This window comes from Capricornis sumatraensis, chromosome 3 (genome assembly GCF_032405125.1).
Source record: "Capricornis sumatraensis isolate serow.1 chromosome 3, serow.2, whole genome shotgun sequence".
Lineage (NCBI taxonomy): Eukaryota > Metazoa > Chordata > Mammalia > Artiodactyla > Bovidae > Capricornis > Capricornis sumatraensis.
This window is the reverse complement of record NC_091071.1, coordinates 164,256,771-164,277,057: the sequence shown is the minus strand read 5'-3', so window position 1 is coordinate 164,277,057 and position 20,287 is coordinate 164,256,771. Positions and strand designations below refer to the sequence as shown.

At 41.5% G+C, this 20,287-nt stretch overlaps 1 protein-coding gene across 1 annotated transcript in view; it reads right to left on the bottom strand.

Moving 5' to 3' along the window:
• DIS3L2 (DIS3 like 3'-5' exoribonuclease 2) overlaps window positions 1-20,287 on the bottom strand; it is a 362,585-nt gene that overhangs the window by 293,853 nt on the left and 48,445 nt on the right. Inside the window, exons 2-4 of the mRNA XM_068968636.1 lie at window positions 14,065-14,208; window positions 13,386-13,543; window positions 3,604-3,657 (exon numbers count right to left, since the gene is read on the bottom strand). Coding sequence (XP_068824737.1) covers window positions 3,604-3,657; window positions 13,386-13,543; window positions 14,065-14,116 — 264 coding nt within the window. The 5' untranslated portion in view covers window positions 14,117-14,208. The remainder of the gene's footprint in view (window positions 1-3,603; window positions 3,658-13,385; window positions 13,544-14,064; window positions 14,209-20,287) is intronic.

The window sequence follows — 20,287 nt, the reverse complement described above, 5'->3', positions numbered from 1 at the left end:
CACTGAGAACAACAGGACACCAGCAGGCACACATAGACGTGACTTCTGTATGTATCTTGAGTTTGTCATAAGAAAATGAGTATCGACTTTCCATCAGTAGAAATTATAAGAAACCTAAAACATATTCTCCCAAAACAAAGTACTTTTTTTATACCTGACGGTCAATTCACTGTTCCTGTTGACATATGTAGCAATTTTAACACAGAAAGTGACACTGTGTAAGTTCTCAGCTGTTTTCAGAGTCAACAAGAGTAAATTTCATCAAATCTAGTCTAACTTTGTTTCTCAAAAAGTTTCAGAATTTTAAAGTTATGAGGAACATTAGACAATATTTAGTCTACCCCTTTATTTTACAATTAAGCAAACTGTCTGTTTCTTACTGTCAGAGCAGAAGCCACATCTCCTATCAATTCCTATCTCTATTCTCCCTGGTAAAGCAGGGGGCAGGTAATATTCAGGCCCTGATCTCACAGCCCACCTCCCAGCCTACCTGTGAGCATGTTTCCAGTTCATACAAGTTCACAGTTGACACGGACATGAGCTACATACACTCAGAAATCTAGACCAGTGATGGGATTTACAGAGGCATGTAATTCATTGCCTCTATTATCTCTTCCTTCAACTGCTTTCTATAATGCTTCTAAAACCTGAAACTGACCAGAAAACCCACAAAACTGGAATGCAGGATTGTTCCAGTGTCCAAAACCAGACTATCTACAATCAGTTACAACTGGGCTTTTCTTTTTTTTTAAGTATAACTGCTTTACAATGTTGTGTTAGTTTCTGCTGTACAACAAAGTGAATCACCCGTGCTGCTAACTGCTGCTAAGTCGCTTCAGTCGTGTCTGACTCTGTGCGACCCCATAGACGGCAGCCCACCAGGCTCCGCCGTCCCTGGGATTCTCCAGGCAAGAACACTGGAGTGGGTTGCCATTTCCTTCTCCAATCAATGCATGAAAGTGAAAAGTGAAAGTGAAGTCACTCAGCCGTGTCCAACTCTCAGCGACCCCACGGACTACAGCCCACCAGGCTCCTCAGTCCATGGGATTTTCCAGTACTGGAGTGGGGTGCCATTGCCTTCTCCAGCCATAGGTATACATATATCCCCTCCCTCATGGGCCACTCTTTCCCAACCCCCACCCCCCACCCCAGGTCATCCCAGAGCACCAAGCTAAGCTCCCTATGCTAGGTTCTTAATTACTTAGAGGTGAGTCATTCAGCACTTTTTCCCTCCCTCTGAGACAATTTTATTATTCCATCAATAGCCAGATAAGAGAATAAAAAGAGGTATAGAAATAAGCCAATCTTAATATCACAACTTTGTAAAAAATTCTAAGTAGGACATGCCAGGAACACAATTTCAAGTAGAACAACTTGAGCTCTTGAAACATCAATGACTTTTGCTTCTTAACTTTCTTTAACAAACCAGATTAAACAGTGGCAGCACATCACTTGCAAATTTAAATCACATCAATTTAACTTAAGGGACCCTAAGTAGGCCCACACTTCAGAGAACCCCTGCCCTGGCCCTCTTCTGACTGCATCCCTCCTCATCAGGTAAGGAGTTCTCAAGGCCAGATGAATTTTAATCAGACCCAAGCCCACTTCCAGGGCATATATGAGCATCTTCCCCAGGCCTGTCTTCCCAAACACACACCACAGGCGGCTAACAGGTGGGCATCTCTAAGGGCTATGGGGAGAGCTTGGAGATGTGGGATGAGATGCTCACCTAGAGGGCAAGGGCTCTCACTGAATGGGGGGAGGAGGCAGGAAGGCAGCAAAGAGGGGATACGGAGCCAGGACTGGGAATGGAAGAGAGGCAGGCCAGAAGGTGGACCCTCTCCGTGTAGCCACCTTTCAGCATGGAGCTCCAAGTAGTCTGAGAACTCTACGTTTGAAACCAAGTTCAAGAACACGGAGGTATATTTGACAAGGAACATATTTCACTTAACAGTTTGTCTCGTGTATAACTTTTAAGTATTTAATATAAGGTATTCATGCCTCCACTTGTACTTTGGTCCTAGGCCATACATTCATCAGGAACCGGCCTCACAGGGGACTAACTTACAGAAATTCAATACTGTGTACTCAGGAGAGAGAGAAAGCAGGCAGTGAAGTTTTCAAAATACTGTATGTAGTTTCACTTATCATTCAAATCAATGAGAGCAAATGTCAGTATGCAGGGAGATGGGTGATTTGAAACCAGGTACGTCTCAGGGCCAACTCCTTACTGCACAGGTGTGATTCTCATGCTTAAAAAATCCATATTTTTCATACACTGGGGCCCCTCATACAACTGAGCTCCTCCAACTGGTGTGCCAATAAAGAAACAATCCTTCTTTCAAATACAGAGAAAATGCTGGTTATGCTAGATTTCTGAAAGACGGTTAATCCATCTCCAACACTGCATATTCCTAAGAAGTTTTCATAGGTAATTTTTATCGTTCTTGACTGTGAATTTACCTTATGAGCAAACTCTGAAATCTAACACCCATGTAACTCTGCTTCCACTGCATGATGGAACAGCTCCCACAGCTAAGCTACTAACTCAAAGCTGACACTCAATTCTCTCATCTAAGTACCACGGTCAGTACATACATACCATGTTCTGTCACGGGAACAGAAGATGACTACTAGAGCATAAGGTGACATGGGATACTGCTTATCTAACCCAGTGGTAAGACCTAAACTTCAGATACAAACTTGAATCCTTAGCTTCTGGACACGGGCAAGGGAAAAAAGGCCTAAACTGAGCTTTGGAATAGGTCTTCGGTTACTGAAAACAACAACAACAATAATACCTATGGAGTACGCCACTGAACTTGTATGCTCGTTAAACGTATCGTTTCTCATAATGAAATGCAGTAACTGAAATATATGTATTCCATTTCTTCAAGTAGAAGCCAAAGTTTCCTCCTATAATCTCTTCCACTGTGAAAAATCTACTTCTGCGGGCACACTATTTATGGCATCCTGGAAAAGACAGGCCAAGAATTTAAGAATACTGCTCTTCCAGCTTTGCACAATCAAGCCTTATCCAGAGACCTGCTGCTAATTAGATGTCAGAGTGAACTTCCCTTAATCAGAGACAGTGTGTTCAAATGAGTCATGAACTAAGAAAGCATATAAAGACTCAGCAGTAAAGAGCCTTGTACCAAGTCCTATCACCTGTGGAAAAGTGAAGTGAGCACTCTAACCAAAAAAAAAAAAAAGCATTACACATTATTTTTGGACATATCTGAAGATTAGCTCATGCAGTAGATTGAAAGTAGACAGCATATTTGTTTAAGAAAGATTAAACTTAAACCAGTGGAAACACCCATAAGTCCTTTAAGAAGTGGTGGCTGTCTGTGAGGGTTCAGCTGAGCCTTGCAGCCAGTAACAAATGCCATCCTTTTCATTTGAAGTATGATTTTTAAGACTGGCAGAAGGGGCTGTCAACCCAAGGAAAATTTGTTTATTTAAATTTGAAACAAATCCTTGCCCATCTTCAGTTCTGTTTCACTACTCTGTTTTTTTAGTTAGAATATATGATTTCAGTTTCATAGCACATCTAAAAAATTAAACATGACATTAGGTTTATTATAAAGTTATTGAACTTACCGGGGAAGGAATGAAGGCTTCATGAAACTTCTTTGGATTAATTCTCAAAACACCCTTTAAAATAAAAAATAAAATAAAATCTGTGAAAATTTAACTAGTTATACGCTTAAGATTTTTCCATACATATGTTATTATTCAATAAAAAAGTTGAAATTAATTAAACAGTTCGATCTAGGAAACAAGTTAGATGTATGAGAACTATTCATTAAATGCATAAAATGATTTATATTGATGTCTATACCACAGAGTTCCATCAAACACTGAAAGCTCATACTGGCACCTTGCAGTGAACAGGTAGAGGTGAGAAGCAACAGAGCTTGGTGTGGAATGGGAAGTGGCAGCTACTGGGGTTTTCTGTGCCCCTATACGCTAGTCTTCAAGTGTAAAGAACAAGGTTACCTGGGGATTAGGCATCACTATATACAACGCCCTTTTTTAATTCTACAGGACCTTCCCATAACTGCTTGTTTCTGTGACAATTTTCAAAATGATACAGGTTGACTTCCAAGTTGAATAGTGAGTCTCAAGATACTCGATGTATATTTTTTACTCTGGGCCCCTCTGCAGAGCTGAATGAGTCAATAATTCAAATTGGTCCAGAACCAGCTCTTAATGTAAATGGGAATCCTGGCTCCAACAGCCAGGCCACCCAGTCTGCCTTCAACTTCATGTTATTCCAGCACCAAATCAGGGTCTGCTTCTGTTTATGCTCAGAGGTGCAGGTGGGGGCTGTCTTCAATAGCAGTTCAGTATTTTAGGCCCTTGCAGGAAGCTGTAACCCTCCCCACTTACAGCTGCACTGGAAGGCCACTAGAACACATGGATGGAGGCAGTTATTTTCCTAAGAGTTAGACTCAAAGGGAGTCTTGAAAAAGTGTTTTAAATAACATTTCTCCCCTAAAATATTGAAAGACTCAAAGATACACAATTAAAAAATAGGTGAGGGCATAAAATAAAGCAGAAAGTAATTCTTTTTTTCACTGGTATTCCATGTTTAAATTACAAATTTCCATGTAACAGTTTATACTACTATTAAATCCCACATAGACTACTACAAACCCTCATTCAGTCCTTAATTCAATAATTATTTACTGAATTCTGATTACATGCAAGATCCTCAGACAAACAATGTAGAAGAGAGAATGAGAACCAAGCTCAGTCCTTATTTACAGAGTAAAACATGAAGAAAGCTGCAAGTGAGGGGACAGCTTACTTTCAGTTGAGGATACTAAGCAAGGCTCCAGAGATGGTGTCCGATTTGGTCCTTGATGGAGGAGCAAGCTTTGAAGATAAGTCAGAAGGGAAATGCAGGCAAGACTGATTAAGAGGGGACTTCTCTGGTGGCCCAGTGGCCAGGAGTCCCTGCTGCCACGGCAGGGAGCACGGGTTCGGGAGGATCTCACATGCCAGGGGCAACTAAGTCTGCACACCGCAAGTACTGAGCCAGTGCTCTAGAGCCCAAGAGCTGCAACTACTGAGCCTGCGCTGCAACTACTGAAGACTGAGCGCTGTAGAGTCTGTGCTGAAGCCACCACCACGCGAAGTCCACGCACTACAACTAAAGAAAGCCCGCACACAGCAGCAAAGATCCAGTGCAGCCAAAAACAAATCAATGACAAAATTTTTTAATATATGTATTTTTAGAAAGAGTGATTAACAGAACAAATACTTTTCTACCACCATGCTATATCAGGGTAAGAGACAGGGGACTGGGAAGTGAGGCAGGGAAAGCCCCCAGAGGCCTGTCCCTTCTTACAAATGTCATTACAACTTCACTTTTAGGACAGCTGTTTCTTGTTGGGGGAGGGAGGAAAAAGCTTATTACATTTATCCACTCACTCAACAAATATATCCTTATTTCCTGACAGCTAGTATCCCAGGCACTTTGCTAGGTGATGAGGACACAATGGAAAGAGAGTCTCTCCCCTCAGAGCTTACAGCCTAGTGAGGGGAAATAAACACTCCAAATAAATAAAAGTAAACTCATTGATTTTTTAAAATTCATTTTCTGACCCAAGTTTCTTTTTTTTCCCAGTGAATGGTTAGTACATGAAGAAGCATAGAGCTAAGAATACCTTCTGCTTTGAAAGTTCCTTTAAGTATAGAGCACTCAGAGGTGCCATGACTGGGTTCAGGCGAAAGAAACAGGTTTGCTCAGGGCTGTATCTTGGCCTGATTTTGTGTGTGTGTGATTTTTTTATTGAGATGTAGTTGATGTGCAACATTGTATAAGTTACAGGTATACAACATAGTGATTTACAATTTTTAAAGGTTATATACTCCATTAACAGTTATTATAAAATATCTCAACTCTATTTAAAAGAACAAATATTATAAGGACCTAAAAGATTCTATTCTTTGTTTAAAGTGTTTGTTTATTCGGTTGTGCTGGGTCTTAGTTGTGGCACACAGGATCTTTAGTTGTGGCACACAGGATCTTTAGTTGTGGCATATGGGATCCAGTTTCCAACCAGGGACCGAACCCAGGCCCCTCTGCACTGGGACCGCGAAGTCCTAGTCACTGGACCACCAGGGAAGTCCCAAGATTCTATTCTTGATTGTCTGTCCCAAACTTCCTGATACATAAAAGTGTACAAGGAGGGAGAGAAGCCTGTTTCAAGAAAAGCATTTGCAATTTGACTGAAGCAGACTTTACCAACTGCACCTCAGGAACATAATGCCATGTGAGTGACCACACTAAGAAAGAAGAATCTCTAGCAGAGTCCAGAGAGGGCCTCAGTTATCCCCACAGCCTGACAGAAGACGCTGTCAGCAAAGCATGTCAAGAAATGGCCTTGTAACTGAAAGAGATGTCTAGCAGATGCCTTGTCTTACTCACTGCCTATGTAAGTCTAGGACTTCCACTTCCACCTCTTTATGACCATCGCCTAATCTGCCCCAAACCCTCACCCCTCATTTCCCCCTAAACCCTCTCCTAGGCCTGGGACGTGTGGCTCCTACAACCTCCATCTCTTTGCTTAAGGCTCTGGTGCCTCCTGGCCTCCATGGAAACCATGGAACACTTCCCTTCAAGTCCTCTCAGAGGGAGCCGCTTTTCTCTCCTATCCCATACAGCTCAAGGACCAGAGAAGAAAAACTCTCCCCCCTGGCTTCCCCACTGCAACTTTAAGAGTATCCATTTTTTGCCCAGTCTCTCTCCAGATCCCCAGAATCCTTAGCAGTTCATTCATTGGCTCCTGCTCCAGCTCCTTGGTGCTGTCATCTTCAAACCTTCTGGTGAGATCCCTGATTTACTAACACTCTGCCTCTTAGCTCACTCTCTTCCCCTCACCATGTGTATTTCCTTCCTCAGCTACAGAGTTGCCATGGCTTGTCATTATCTATCACCCCTGCAAACCCTGAGCCAAGGGTCCTCCTCCTCTTATAGTCAACTACTAATGAAACCTCACTCTTGGTTGACTCCAACTACCTGCCTGAGTGTCCATGCCTACACCCAAGGAGCTAAACATTATTGTAGAAAAATACCATATAGCTGGGCTAATGAGTCTAACTTGGCAATCACAAACATGTTTTATTTGGCTTACAGGATGTTTGAAAATGCTTAAAACTGAGGAATTTCACACATAAATATGTATTTCCAGATTTTCATGAAAAATCAGCCACATGGCAGCAACCACCTGAGTTGAATAAGAGATGCTTCTCTTACAGCAATGAAAACAATCGCAAATAACACTTATACCGGCTTATTACATGTCACACAGTTTTAAGGGCTTTATGTCTATCAACTAATTTAATCTTCAAAACAACCCTATGAGGTAGGTACCATTACCCTCTTTTTATAAAATGAGAAAATGGAGGCACTGAGACATGCCTCAGAAAACTAAGATCCTGGCATCTGGTCCCATCACTTCATGGCAAATAGATGGGGAAACAACTCAAACAGTGAGACTTTATTTTTGCGGGGAGGTGGGGAGGGCTCCTAAATCACTGCAGCCATGAAATTAAAAGGTGTTTACTCCTTGAAAGAAAAGCTATGACCAACCTAGATAGCATATTGAAAAGCAGAGACATTACTTTGCCAACAAAGGTCCATCTAGTCAAAGCTATGGTTTTTTCCTATAGTCATGTATGGATGTAAGAGTTGGGCCATAAAGAAAGGTGAGTGCTGAAGAATTAATGCTTTTGAACTGTGGTGTTGGAGAAGACTCTTGAGAGTCCCTTGGACTGCAAGGAGATCAAACCAGTCAATCCTAATGGAAATCAACTCTGAATATACACTGGAAGGACTGATGCTGAAGCTCCAATACTTTGGCCACCTGATGTTAAGAACTGACTCATTGGAAAAGACCCTGATGCTGGAAAAGATTGAAGGCAGGAGGAGAAGGGGATGACAAAGGATGAGATGGTTGGATGGCATCACCGACTTCATAGACATGAGTTTGAGCAAGCTCTGGGAGCTGGTGAAGGACAGGGAAGCCTGGTGTGCTGCAATTCATGGGGTTGCAAAGAGTGGGACATGACTGAGTGACTGAACTGAACTGAGAGGTGCCCACTTGCACACCACATTCAAGCCCAAGCAGTCTGGTTCTAGAGTCCTTGGTCTTAACTACTGCAGACTTCCTCTCCATTTGCCACAGCCACCACCAGACCCCTCTTCACTCGTTTGTGCCATCTGTTCCTTTTCCCAAAAAACCAGTACCAGTTCCAAACCTCAGTCTGCCCTATTTTGGTGAATAGCATCATCATCCATCCAGCAGCTCAGCTCAAACACTGCAGAGCCATCCATTATGACTCCCTTTGCCTCACCCTCCACAATTCACTCGTCAGCAGGTCATGCCAGCACTAGCTCCATGTCCACCCACTTCTCTCCGACTTCACTGCCACCACCCATGTTGCCATCGCCATGTTTTCTTGCTTGGTTTAGAGTGATAGCCTTTTACGTGGTCTCCCAGCTTCTACTCTATTCATCTCACAATTGCCAGAGAGCTGTTTTAAAAGCATAAGATAGACCATGTCCTTCCCCTGCTTATTACTCTTCCATGACTCCCCATCAGTTCTTTAAAGAAAATCCAACCCTCCAACACAGCCTAGAGAACCTACACAGACTGGCAGCTACCTAACTCTCCCATTCATTCCCAACATAATCCCCTTTGCTCAGTATATTCAACAGGGCTTCTTCTAAGTCCTCAAAAATACTAGGCCTTTTTCCACTTGCCATTCTTTTTAAAAAAACAGAATAGAGGCATTTATTGATTTATGTGTTTAAAAAATCCAAGGTTATGTGGCTTCAAGTGAGGTATAAAATGACAGCTCAAGATTAGGTTTGTTTCCACTTTCCAATCTGTTCCTTGTATAGGTTCATTTTTTTAATTTAATATATATATTTTAATGATGTATAGTTGACTTACAATGTTTCAAGTGCACAGCAAGGTGATTCAGTTATACATATGCACATATATTATTTTTGAAATTATTTTCCTTTATAGGTTATTACAAGATATTGACTATCATTCCCTATTCTATACAGTAAACCTTTGTTGCTTGTTGCATATCTTTTTGTTTTAATTAGAAATCTAGCATTCTATTCATACTAAGTCAAACAAACAATCGAAATGTCATAATTTTTTTGGTTAGGCAAAAACTGATTAAGTTTTCTAAAATATATATAGTATACATATTATTTATATGTATATGCTATACAAAAGCTTTTGTATTAAACCTGATAAAGTCTTGAGAAAGAAGATCAAAAAAAAAATGAAGAGATAGAGAAATTGGAAAACATAAACTAAATGAAATAGGAGAACTGAATATGAAATAGAAAACGTGAAACAAACTGATAGAAGTAAAAGGTCATCATACAGTTCACTTGTTTTTAACATGGCTGCTCATAAGAAACATATCTGGAGCTCTAGTGAAAAGAAAGCAATATCTGCACATCTGTATTTTTCAAAAACTTCGAAGATAATTCTGATATGCATCTGGATTTTTTAAAATGATTACAGGTTTTTCTCTTAAATGGCAGTTTTGGTGATATAGAGTTCTATTATTTTTTCTGTTGACCAATCATGATACAATGGTATTAAGTGAGTTACATAATCACAATAGTAAAAGATGTTTATCAGTTTTCACAATCACCACTTGCCATTCTTCTACTAACTTATCTCACTGCCTATAATGTTCTTTTCCTAGTTCTCCAAATGTCTGGTGCAATCTCACCCTTCAGATCTCAACTCAAGTCACCTCCTCAAAGAGGCCTAATCTCGCTATGTAGAGTGGCACCCCATAGTTATTCTCGCTCATCATTCTTGCTTTCTTATAAGCACACAACACAGACTGTAATTTTCTCTTTATTTCTTCAGTTGTTTTTGCCTGTCTCCCCCAGAGAAATGCCTGTCTTGCTCACTGGTATATGCTTGGCACTTAGCAGGTGGTCAAGAGACACTTGTTAAAGCGTATTAATTCATGTCTGCAGAGTTGAAGTTCTCCCACCCCACCAGTATTCATGTCATGAATATCATCTGTTCCTTCTAAATGACTGGGCAGTCCACTATAACCCACTATTCTTCTCTTTAACTCATATCTAAATGTTCTCTAGCTGATTTTCCCTCTTAATAAATGGTGAATGTCCTAGAGACAGGACATCCTGTCCTGTCTTCCTGGGCAAGGATTTCCTTCAGGGTCCAATAACAACTTTACACCAACATTTTAGCCTAGGAGAAACCTGATTTCATGCCTCAGGCAGCTCTTGGGGCTCAGCCTGAACCATCTTTTGCCAAAGAACCACCTAGGACTCTGAAACAAACCAATTTTACCATCTTTATACCCATGTCACCTTGGTCATCACCCCAAACCTGAACTCCTTCCAGGCCGCTCTATCCCAGACTCTCATTTTCCCCAATACCTCCCATAATAACTTCCCAATACTGTACCTATGGAGAGAAAAAGGACATATGTTTTTCAACACGAAAGCTCATTTTCCAAAAAAAAATTTCAAAACTGCATGTACATGACCATGTGCTGTTGCCAGTCAGTTCAAACACAGGAAAGAGATTTCTTTGGTCACTGTGGACTTCTCTTTGCCACACATGACAAAACAACACTGAAAGCACTGGAAATAAAATAATTATTCCACTCCTATTAAAAAATATCTCTGTCTTTCAATAAAATTTTCTTTAGAAGGGGAAAAGACAAAGGATGTCACAATATACTTAAGTCTGCATACAAAAGTTAACGAATGCTACATCTAATTAAGATGTAGCATTAAGATTTGAATGCCACAGCATTCAAATATCTTTCCTTGACTAGCTCCTTACCTTACCAATCAGGGCCTGCACAGATGGACTGTTTCTCTGCCTATGAAACCCTTATTTACAGTGTTGTATATTTCACAAGGTGACCTCATATCTGGAACCCATTCCTTTCCCATCTGCAGAGAACAACTGCTCTCATCTGTGGGGGGGGATACTCTGGCTGCAGAGTCCCATGATGTCACAGGCCAGGAGGAATCACTTACAAACTCCTGGGAACCAGAGTTGTTATATTGATCAGCTTTTTGTTTTAATATTAGCAAAGAGTTGTTTCAAAAGCAAAAACTAATATGAGGGAGCAAAAATAGTACCATTGCAGAATATTTCCCTCAGCCTATCTCTATGGATTTTATAAACGATTTTTCCTCCATGTCATAACAACTAAGGGTCCACTCACTCTTCTTCCAAGACAGTACCTTGATCCTTTATTCAGTCAGTAAATAAATATTCATTCGATATAAATGTGTTAAGCATCGATCAAATGCCAGTCATTGGGCCAGTCTGTGGGAATAAGACATGACCCTGACCACAGGGAAGTGAACAATCTGTTTGAGGAAACTCAAATGCCAAGAAATGATAATAAGTTTAGAATAAAGGGTAAACAAAAAGGTTGGCTTCAGGGAAAGTGATAATGACCAATTCTGGTTGGAGAATTAAGTGAAGCTTCACAAAGGGGGTAACATTTAGGTAAGGTCAAGCATGATTATCTTAAGATAGTGGGAGAGAGCATTCCCAGCATCAGGAACAGTGTGTACAGAGTCACAGAGCAATCAAAGAGCAGAGTTTTTATTGGGGACGTTTCGAAGATCAGAGTGAATGGAGCAGAGCGTACCTGGAAGAGAAGGGCAGGAGATAAGACTGGGAAAAGCACAACAGGTCCTCATACATGGAACAAGACGAGGGCCAAGACACCTGCAGAGGAACGGAGTGCAGTGTGTGTGCTGAACGTTAAACAGCAAATAAATGGATTAATGAATGAACAAATGTCCAGCTAAAGCTTTAACTTTCCTGAGAGGCCTTATCAAGGAAACCAAGGGATGCTTTAAAAAAAAAAAAAAAACCACCAATGGTACCTCTGAAATCATAAAGAGCAACTAATTTGTTAAAAGTAATTTTTCATTCAAAGTCTATATTAAGCATATGTACTGGACCCACAGGTAAATACAAAAAGTGATAAAAAAAAAAAAAAAAGGACAAGAAGATGAGAGTATCTGTTAATTGGCTGGATTTCCAGCCCCAAATACAAATAGAGAAGCCAGACACTCAGAATGAGAGAAAATGGAACACAGTCAACATCTTCAAGTGAGCCAAGTAACACATGGCAATGTTTGTATACTAACCTAAGAATTACATAAAACAGACTTAATTCAAAGGATATGTGGCCTTGCCTCCCTGTTCATCTCATTACCGACTACCTGCCTCAGATTTCACACTTGAAAAGACCCGAGCTGTCTTGCTCCATACTGTTTCACAGGTCCTGTCTTCATTAGTGCCACGCCCTCTCTTTATCTCCCTCCCACACACACATCACTCATTTACCACAGTCATCCTTCAGTATTCACCGCAGGGGTCACCTCCTACAGTTTCCCGGTTTCCCCGAACATTCTCCCATACACCCTGGTCACACTGTTATCTGAGCACTTACCCTTTATCTTCAAATCATCTGTCCACAAAAATGTCTGCTGCACAACGGGGCCACAGGCTCAACGTACGGAAAGGCAGCCTCACCCACCTTCATCTGGGAAGCACCTATGTGGAATGCTCCTATACAATGGCTCCTGGCTCACAGTGGATACTCCAACCTTTGCCGAGCCAAACTACTGAACTAGCTTGTAAAAATATCTAGCAAACTATAAAGCTCTCAACAAATACTGTCTGCTGCTGTTTACTGTTTCCTTTTCAACCTTATTCTCTGTAGTCAGCATCCACGTGCTCCAGGCAAACTGACCTACAGTGTATCTTACAGCCAGACCCTATATCCTACTTCTCTCTTAGGAGCTCACACTGGTCCCCAAGAGAAGTTCCTTCTCTTCACTTAACTGCACCAATCCATGGCCTGGCTCTAATACACCCCTTCCGATAAGGCACTCCTAGAGTCGGGCATGACTGAGCGACTTCACTTTCACTTTTCACTTTCACGCACTGGAGAAGGAAACGGCAACCCACTCCAGTGTTCTTGCCTGGAGAATCCCAGGGACAGAGGAGCCTAATGGGCTGCCGTCTTTGGGGTCTCACAGAGTCGGACATGACTGAAGCGACTTAGCAGCAGCAGCAGCAGCAGACAACCCTTACAGGAAGTCATGACTCCCTCCTCTCAAGTCTCAGACCACTCTGTGATGGTCTTGTGACACTTCTCACCTCTAGTTGCTCTGGAGGTCCAAGAAGTGGAAAACCCTGAGCCTGTAATGGCATCGTTTCTTTCATGCACACAGCACAGAAAAATAGTTTCATGAATAATTGATTACTTCTGATTCCATATATTCAAGGAAGAGCCTTCTAGTATATTTTAAGCACCTGGATAAGTGTTCCTCTCTTCAGGCCTTCTGAAACATCCTCCTTGGACATGTAGGTTTCAAATATGCTCTTTTTCTTCCCTCGTGTGGTCTTGCTCTTTGACTTTTTGTCACCTGGCGAAGCACCAACACCATGTGGGCCAAGCAAAGAGGACACACCTAGAAACATGAGGCAGCAATCAACTTTTTCCTCAAACATCTCTGTATTTTTAAAATTGGGGATATTTTACCTTTTAAAAAAAAAAAAATTAAAGACCAAAAAAAGAATAAAATCCCCTGATAATGATTTCAGATAGTTATAAAAAGGAAAACTGGGTAAGAAAACATAAATAAAATGTACACATATGAAACCTGAGTTTTAAATCAGCACCACAATATACATGGAACAGAACACAAGTGATGGGCTCAGCATGCTTTGCTGTTTATAGACACAAACTTTTAAAAACATGAATTACTAAAAGATCATCACTTTTCTAGAGGAAATTAAACAGCTGTACTCATTATAACAATATATTAAGATAATAAGAAACCACACAATTCTAAAGTAAATAACCTACAGGAGAATATTTAAGAGGTCACCAAAAGGATTATAGTCCCTCTTTAGTCCTAAGACCTGCCCTGTGCCTCCATTCCAGTTTTATTTCCAGTTGCTAGAGTAAACTCCATTTTCCGTTTGCTACCTCTGGGGGTCCCCAGGGGCCGGAGGTTCAGCCGGTAGTCAGGATGGCTCATTACTGGTTCCAAGGTCACCTCCTCTCTCCAGATCCCACAGGGCCTCCACTGCTCTGAATTCTTCCCGCCTTGAGCAGTTCAGGTGTCACGAGCTGAAACCAAAAAGAGACAGGTGACTGAAGGACAGTTAACCTGAAGCCTCCTCTGTGCTCTAGGAGATTCAGGACTTGGATGGTAGAGGCAATGCAGTGTCCCCCCCGGATCCCGGCGTCAGTTTCTGGTCGGCAGTTAGTCAAGCACACCATCTGTCCTGAGCTGCTTTTCAAAGCGTTCAACCTCGTGGGTATCACAGCCTGCTTGCTTGACCCAGTCACTTCTACTAAAAACCTCCACAAATAGGGCAACGGGGTGAAAATTAAGGAATTCTGAGGTTCTGTTCAGCTAGTGAAATGCACAAGAGCAGGAGGGAATATGGTTTTGAAGATGGTATACAGATCTAGAATCTAAAGGCTATCATGAAATAAGAACTAAACTAGGGCTCAAGAGATGCATATTTACTAAATTTAACCTTAGACAAATGATGTTCTTCTGTGAAATCAAATAAATCAATTTCTCAGAGTTCAGCAACATAACCTAACTTACTGCCACAACCAGATGTCCAAAACTATGCGTGGAACCCCCAATGATTCACTAGCTTTCAAAAAAAAATGCAGTATTGTAGTTAGACATCTACTTCCCTTCTCTTACCTGCCATCACTTCAGAACAGTCCTGTGACCAGAAGCTCAGGCAGCTGCTCCTAAGGAATACAAGCAGCTGCCTGGCTCAGCAGACTGGAATGTGGGGCCCTGCAGCCAGTCCCCCAAACCCCAGCCTTCCACCTGGATACTGAACATGTCATCACGACATCTCCGTCTACTCTCTGCTGGCCACCAGCCCAGGCTTCAAGCCTATACTTGCAAATTTCCAAAATCCGGGTGGGCAGCCTGCTTTCCAATAAAATGGATCAAGATGTCATTCTGAACACTAGCTTCCATTTCCGCTAAATTTCCCACACACATCCTTCACCAAAATGATGTCATTCTTCTTTAAGTCAAAATTAATACTAACTCAGGAGAGAAGCAACAGAGACCAAGAGTAACAAACCACTCAGTGATACATGACGAGAGTCAGAGATAAAGTCGAAAAGTTCCAAGAAGGGAGAGAAACAGATGGTCTGAGACAAGTACCAAGGCAGAGGGATGGCACCTTCCAGAGTCCAGACTGTCCCACTGGCTTTATTCAGAAATGTACTCGCCCACTCCTTCATCCAACAACTGTTTCCACAAGGCACTATGCTAGGCACAAGGAGGGATACAAAAGTTAAGGAGACTTAAAAATCATATCAAAATAACAAGTAATACAGGTGGGGAGTAATAAGCACTTTATTTTTTTTAAGTATGGGCACGTGTCTGTATGATGGAAGAAGAGTACCCTGAGGTCCAAAAATCTGAGAGAGCTTCAGGAAAGATTTTAAGGAAGAGCTGAGAATGTGAGAAATGCATGCTGCTGCAAAAGCGGGGGTGGGGGGAGGGAAATACAGACACGCAAACAGAAAAACACAGGGAGGTTCTTGCAACGTTAATTCCATTTGGACAGAGTCCAGCCTATACGAACGGAGGCAGTGGCAAGGAAAACAAAACAAGTTGGAAGGTCTAGAAAACCAGCCCCATTTTCAAAGGCAGCAGGGAAATTTCTGAAGCGTGAAAGAGCGGAAGAGAAGAACAACAGATCAAAGCTGTGTTTCAGGAAAAGTTAACCTGGCAGAGCACTGAGAGTCATCTGGAGTCGAGAGAGACTGGCAGCAGCTGCACCTTCGTAAAGAACCAGAACAGACTGGTAAGAGGAAAGGAAGGCCTGAACTAGAGCTGCAGCTGCAGACACGGAAACAAAGAGACTGTGAACATGACCTTACACAGGCCAACTTGGCACCACTCGGCAACCAGGCGTATCTGAAAGAGAGCAAGGAGGTGGCAGTTGGGTGAGATTTCAAGTAAGGAGGCTGGGAGATAAAAACGACGTGAAGTATTACATCCCTCTACGTGGCAATACATACCTCTATTTATACTCTACACATGGAACTACACACTTCTACCTCAAAAACTTGAAAGCTGAAGCATCACTTAGATAAATTAGCCAGCCATTTGCACAAAGATAGTATGCCAAAGTTTTCTAGAATGGAAGAGACTGCCAAAAATGGGTAAGCTGATACAGAAGAGGGCCTAGGACAAAATCTGGGTTAGGGCAACTTTTAAGAAATGCAAAGAGAAGAAGTAGAAAACATAACAAAGAAGCTAGTAAAGATATAGTGGGGGAAAAACCAATATAGTCTGAGGAGAAAAATAACTTTCAAAGGAAGACAGGTTCACGGTTTCAAAGGAAGACAGGTTCAGGGTTTGCACCAACTACTGGGTATGAAAACAAATAATGGGAGCCTTAGGGTGGGGCGAGGGGTTGAAGCTAGCTGCAAGCAGAAGAAAGACAATTCAAAAACAAGAGCTAGAATTGAAAATGGGGTACTTCATATTAAGTCTAGATGCAGGCAAGAGTTCAAAATTCAAGGGAGGTACTGCCAGTCCAGTGAGACGGAGGTACAGAGATCTCAACTCAAAAGTCCACAGGCAAGCTGCCTTTGTAAAACTTTTTTTCCACAGCAAATATCTCGTTGGTGTGATATGCACCTAACTTTCCTCTCTAGCTCAGGAAGATATCAAATGTTTGGTTGGGTTCATTACTGTAAACCCCACTGGCTCCCATAGTATCTAGGATAGAATAGATGCCCAATAATCATTCCTTAAATGACTGGATGAGTTTTGTTTTCATGAACAAGCAGTGAGAACACCAAGCAAAGCAGGGTCATTCAGGGAAACCATGCGAAAAACAAGTCAGCAAAGAATGGGAAAAACCAGGAAACCCTGTTGGCAAGAATAAGCCAGACCAGCTGAGCAGAGCAGAGAGTCAGTCTGCTTTTGGGTTTCAAAGTACTGAAAGGAGACGGAAAGATTCCGAGAATATAAGACGCTAAGCAGCAGGTGGACAAACAAGCACTCTTCCCTTCCCAGTGATGACTGTGAAGCCCATTACCCTTGGAGAAGAACCACATGCTCCTATCCTGAAAGCACAAGCACACTCATAGCACAGGCTACTCTCTAATCTTCACCAGAATGCGTGCCACCGCTACACCGCCCAACTGCCCACCAGCTCCTAGACAGGGTGTTTGCCATGGAAATAGCTACACATTCTGAAAAGCTGGGCTGGGATGAGGATGAACATGCAGTAGTGGGCCAGAGTGCTGCGTGGTACAAGAAAGCAGGCACGAGGAAGCGAAAGTACTAGACTCGAGGAAGTGAGAACCAAGGAAGCATCTGGGCGAAAGAAGTGATGGCTTGAGACCCCATGTTCAGTACAGAGTAAGTGCTCGAAATTCTGAATAAATGAAGACTATCTGGGACAAAAACCAGGTTAAAATGAATATATACTAGAGAGAAATATGAGTAGCAGGACCAGGACTAGGGACAGGCAAGCGAGGTATGTAGCATAAAATATTTATTTATAAAGGCAAAGTCACAGAAGTGCCAACTTCACGCTTGCAGGAGTCCGAGAGTAAGTGCCTCCTTAAATGTTTGTGCCCTAGGTATCTCACCTGCCTTAGCCCTGTGTCTCAGTCAGCCTTATGAGTAGCAAGAACGGGAGAAATTTATGAATCTGGGTAGTGAAGGAAAGAAACTCAAGGAGATAAAGTCATGAGAGGTTTAAAGAAAGAAAAGGTTGAGCCTATTCAGAAGCTAAGATGGAGCCAATGGAAAGCGAGAGATCATAAAAACACATGAAGAGGATATAATTAAAGGAATAAAAAAATAGATAGGATTATAATAAGTATCACATTTAAAAAACAGAAAATTAACATTACAAATAATTAGGAAACACATAAAGTAATTAAGGCATTCCCTGGTAGCTTAGCTGGTAAATAATCCGCCTCCAATGCAGGAGACCTCAGTTCAATTCCTGGGTCAGGAAGATCTGCTGGAGAAGGGATAGGTTACCCACTCCACTATTCTTGGGCTTCCCTGGTGGCTCAGCTGGTAAAGAATCTGCCTGCAATGCGGGAGACCTGGGTTTGATCCCTGGGTTGGGAAGATCCCCTGGAGAAGAAAAGGCTCCCCACTCCAGTATTCTGGCCTGGAGAATTCCATGGACTATATAGTCCATGTGACTCACAATAGTCCATGTGACTCACAAAGAGTCGGACACAACTGAGAGACTTTCACTTTCACTAAAATAGTTAAGTAGTGCTAAAACACTACTTAATATTATTTTTTTAATAGTCAATAAATCCCTACTTCATAACATATTCTGAACTAAGATTTAAATAAAATATAAATATTTAAAAATGAGTCAGAGAAACAAAGAGAAGGCAGGAAGAAGAATCTCCCAGGATGGCTGAATGAAGAGTCTGACAAATATTATATACCCCTAACAATAAATATGGACAAAATCATCAAAACCAACCATTTTAAGGGTCTAGATGCTAACCAAAGGCTACAACAAATTGAGAAGTGTTTATTCAAGAAAATCTACTGAATCTCAGTAACAACAGGGAGAATGTGTGGTGGTTTAGGCTGGAGCTCCCACCATCCTACACCTACTCCCAGTTCCTTGATGTGGAAGTCCTACTAAAGCAGCAAGCAAGCCCACGGCCACAGGGAACTAAATTTTTTTAGAGCAGAATCAGAAGAATTCCATGTCCATGGGCATTTTCAAAAACAATAGTGACTCAAGGTGCAAAACAATAGGGAAGGCCAAGGCCAATATCACAGCTAGTCTGAGACTGCAGTACTAGTTAGGGCAAGTACCAGACCAGTAAACTAACCAGAAATTTAACAGGGAGAATCAGGCAATAAGACAACCAACGGGTTCCTTGTTAAGAATCTACTTTTTCCTCCTGTGTGCAGGAAAGACTGTAAACATACAGGAGGGAAATGAGTGGGCCCTAGAGAGCTCATCCCTGGATGAATGTGAGCCTTGCAAATACAGAAAGCAAAAGCCAGGGCAGAGCCACATAATGCCTCAATTTTGAATACACTTCCCAAGTCTCGCCAGGACCACTGATACAGGATGGGGGCCTCATTGTTGCAAGGAGTTAAAACATAACTTCTAACTAATCATAAACTGACTGCTAAGACATGCAGACTCAGAGGCAACTACCAGACAGTCATGCTTAAAAAAAACAAGAAAGAAAGAGCTGAACAGACACATGCGTGGCTACATACTACAGGAGAAAGCAGACTCTACAGAATTAGCCCATGCAAGCCACTAAACAAAAAGAGCAACCACCTCCAACTCTGGAGGAAAAGGAATCAGAATGCAGAATATATTATCAAAAATGTCCAGATTTCAACAAAAAATTATAAGATATGCAAAAAAGGAAAAAAAATAGGAAAGTGTGATCCATACACTGGGGCAGGGGATAGTTTCAATAAAAATTATCTCTAATTGAGTCTAGATTTTTAGATTCAGTCAACAAAGACTTCAAAGCAGCTATTATAAATATGCTCAAAGAACTAAAAGAAGCTGTCTTTAAAGGAAAGCATGATGACAATGATTCATCAAATAAAAATATCCATAAAGAGATACAAATTATTTTTTAAAAAGAACTAAATGTAAATTTCAAGTTGAAAGAAAGAATACTGGAATGAAAATTTCACTTGAAGAACTCAAGAGCAGATTTGAGCTAACGAAAGAAATAATAGGTAGACATAGAAAAACAGATCAATCAAGATTATTCAATCTGAAGAAAAAACAAAAATAAAAAAAAAAAACTAATTCAAATTCAGGATTTGTAATAAAGAATAAGGCTCCATTTTTTTCATGCATGACCACTAACTCATCTTAAGCCTCATCTCCCCCTTCCCCTTTGACCCATCCTGGACAGGTTGGTATGAAAATCTATTGCATCCTCACCTTTTTTGGCACAAGGGGGAAATTCAAATTTCATAAATGCCCAGCCTGCACATGGACCTTTGAATCTCCAGTTCCCTAACCACTATAAAGGCTAACTCACTCCGTCCACCTGGCTCAAGCCAGGCCAGACATGCTTATACCCAACCTGCTTTGCCCAGGAGTCTCCTGGGTAAGTAGTAAATTTTCTCTCAAACTCTTGATGTATGGAGTGCAATCAATACAGGCACGCTACT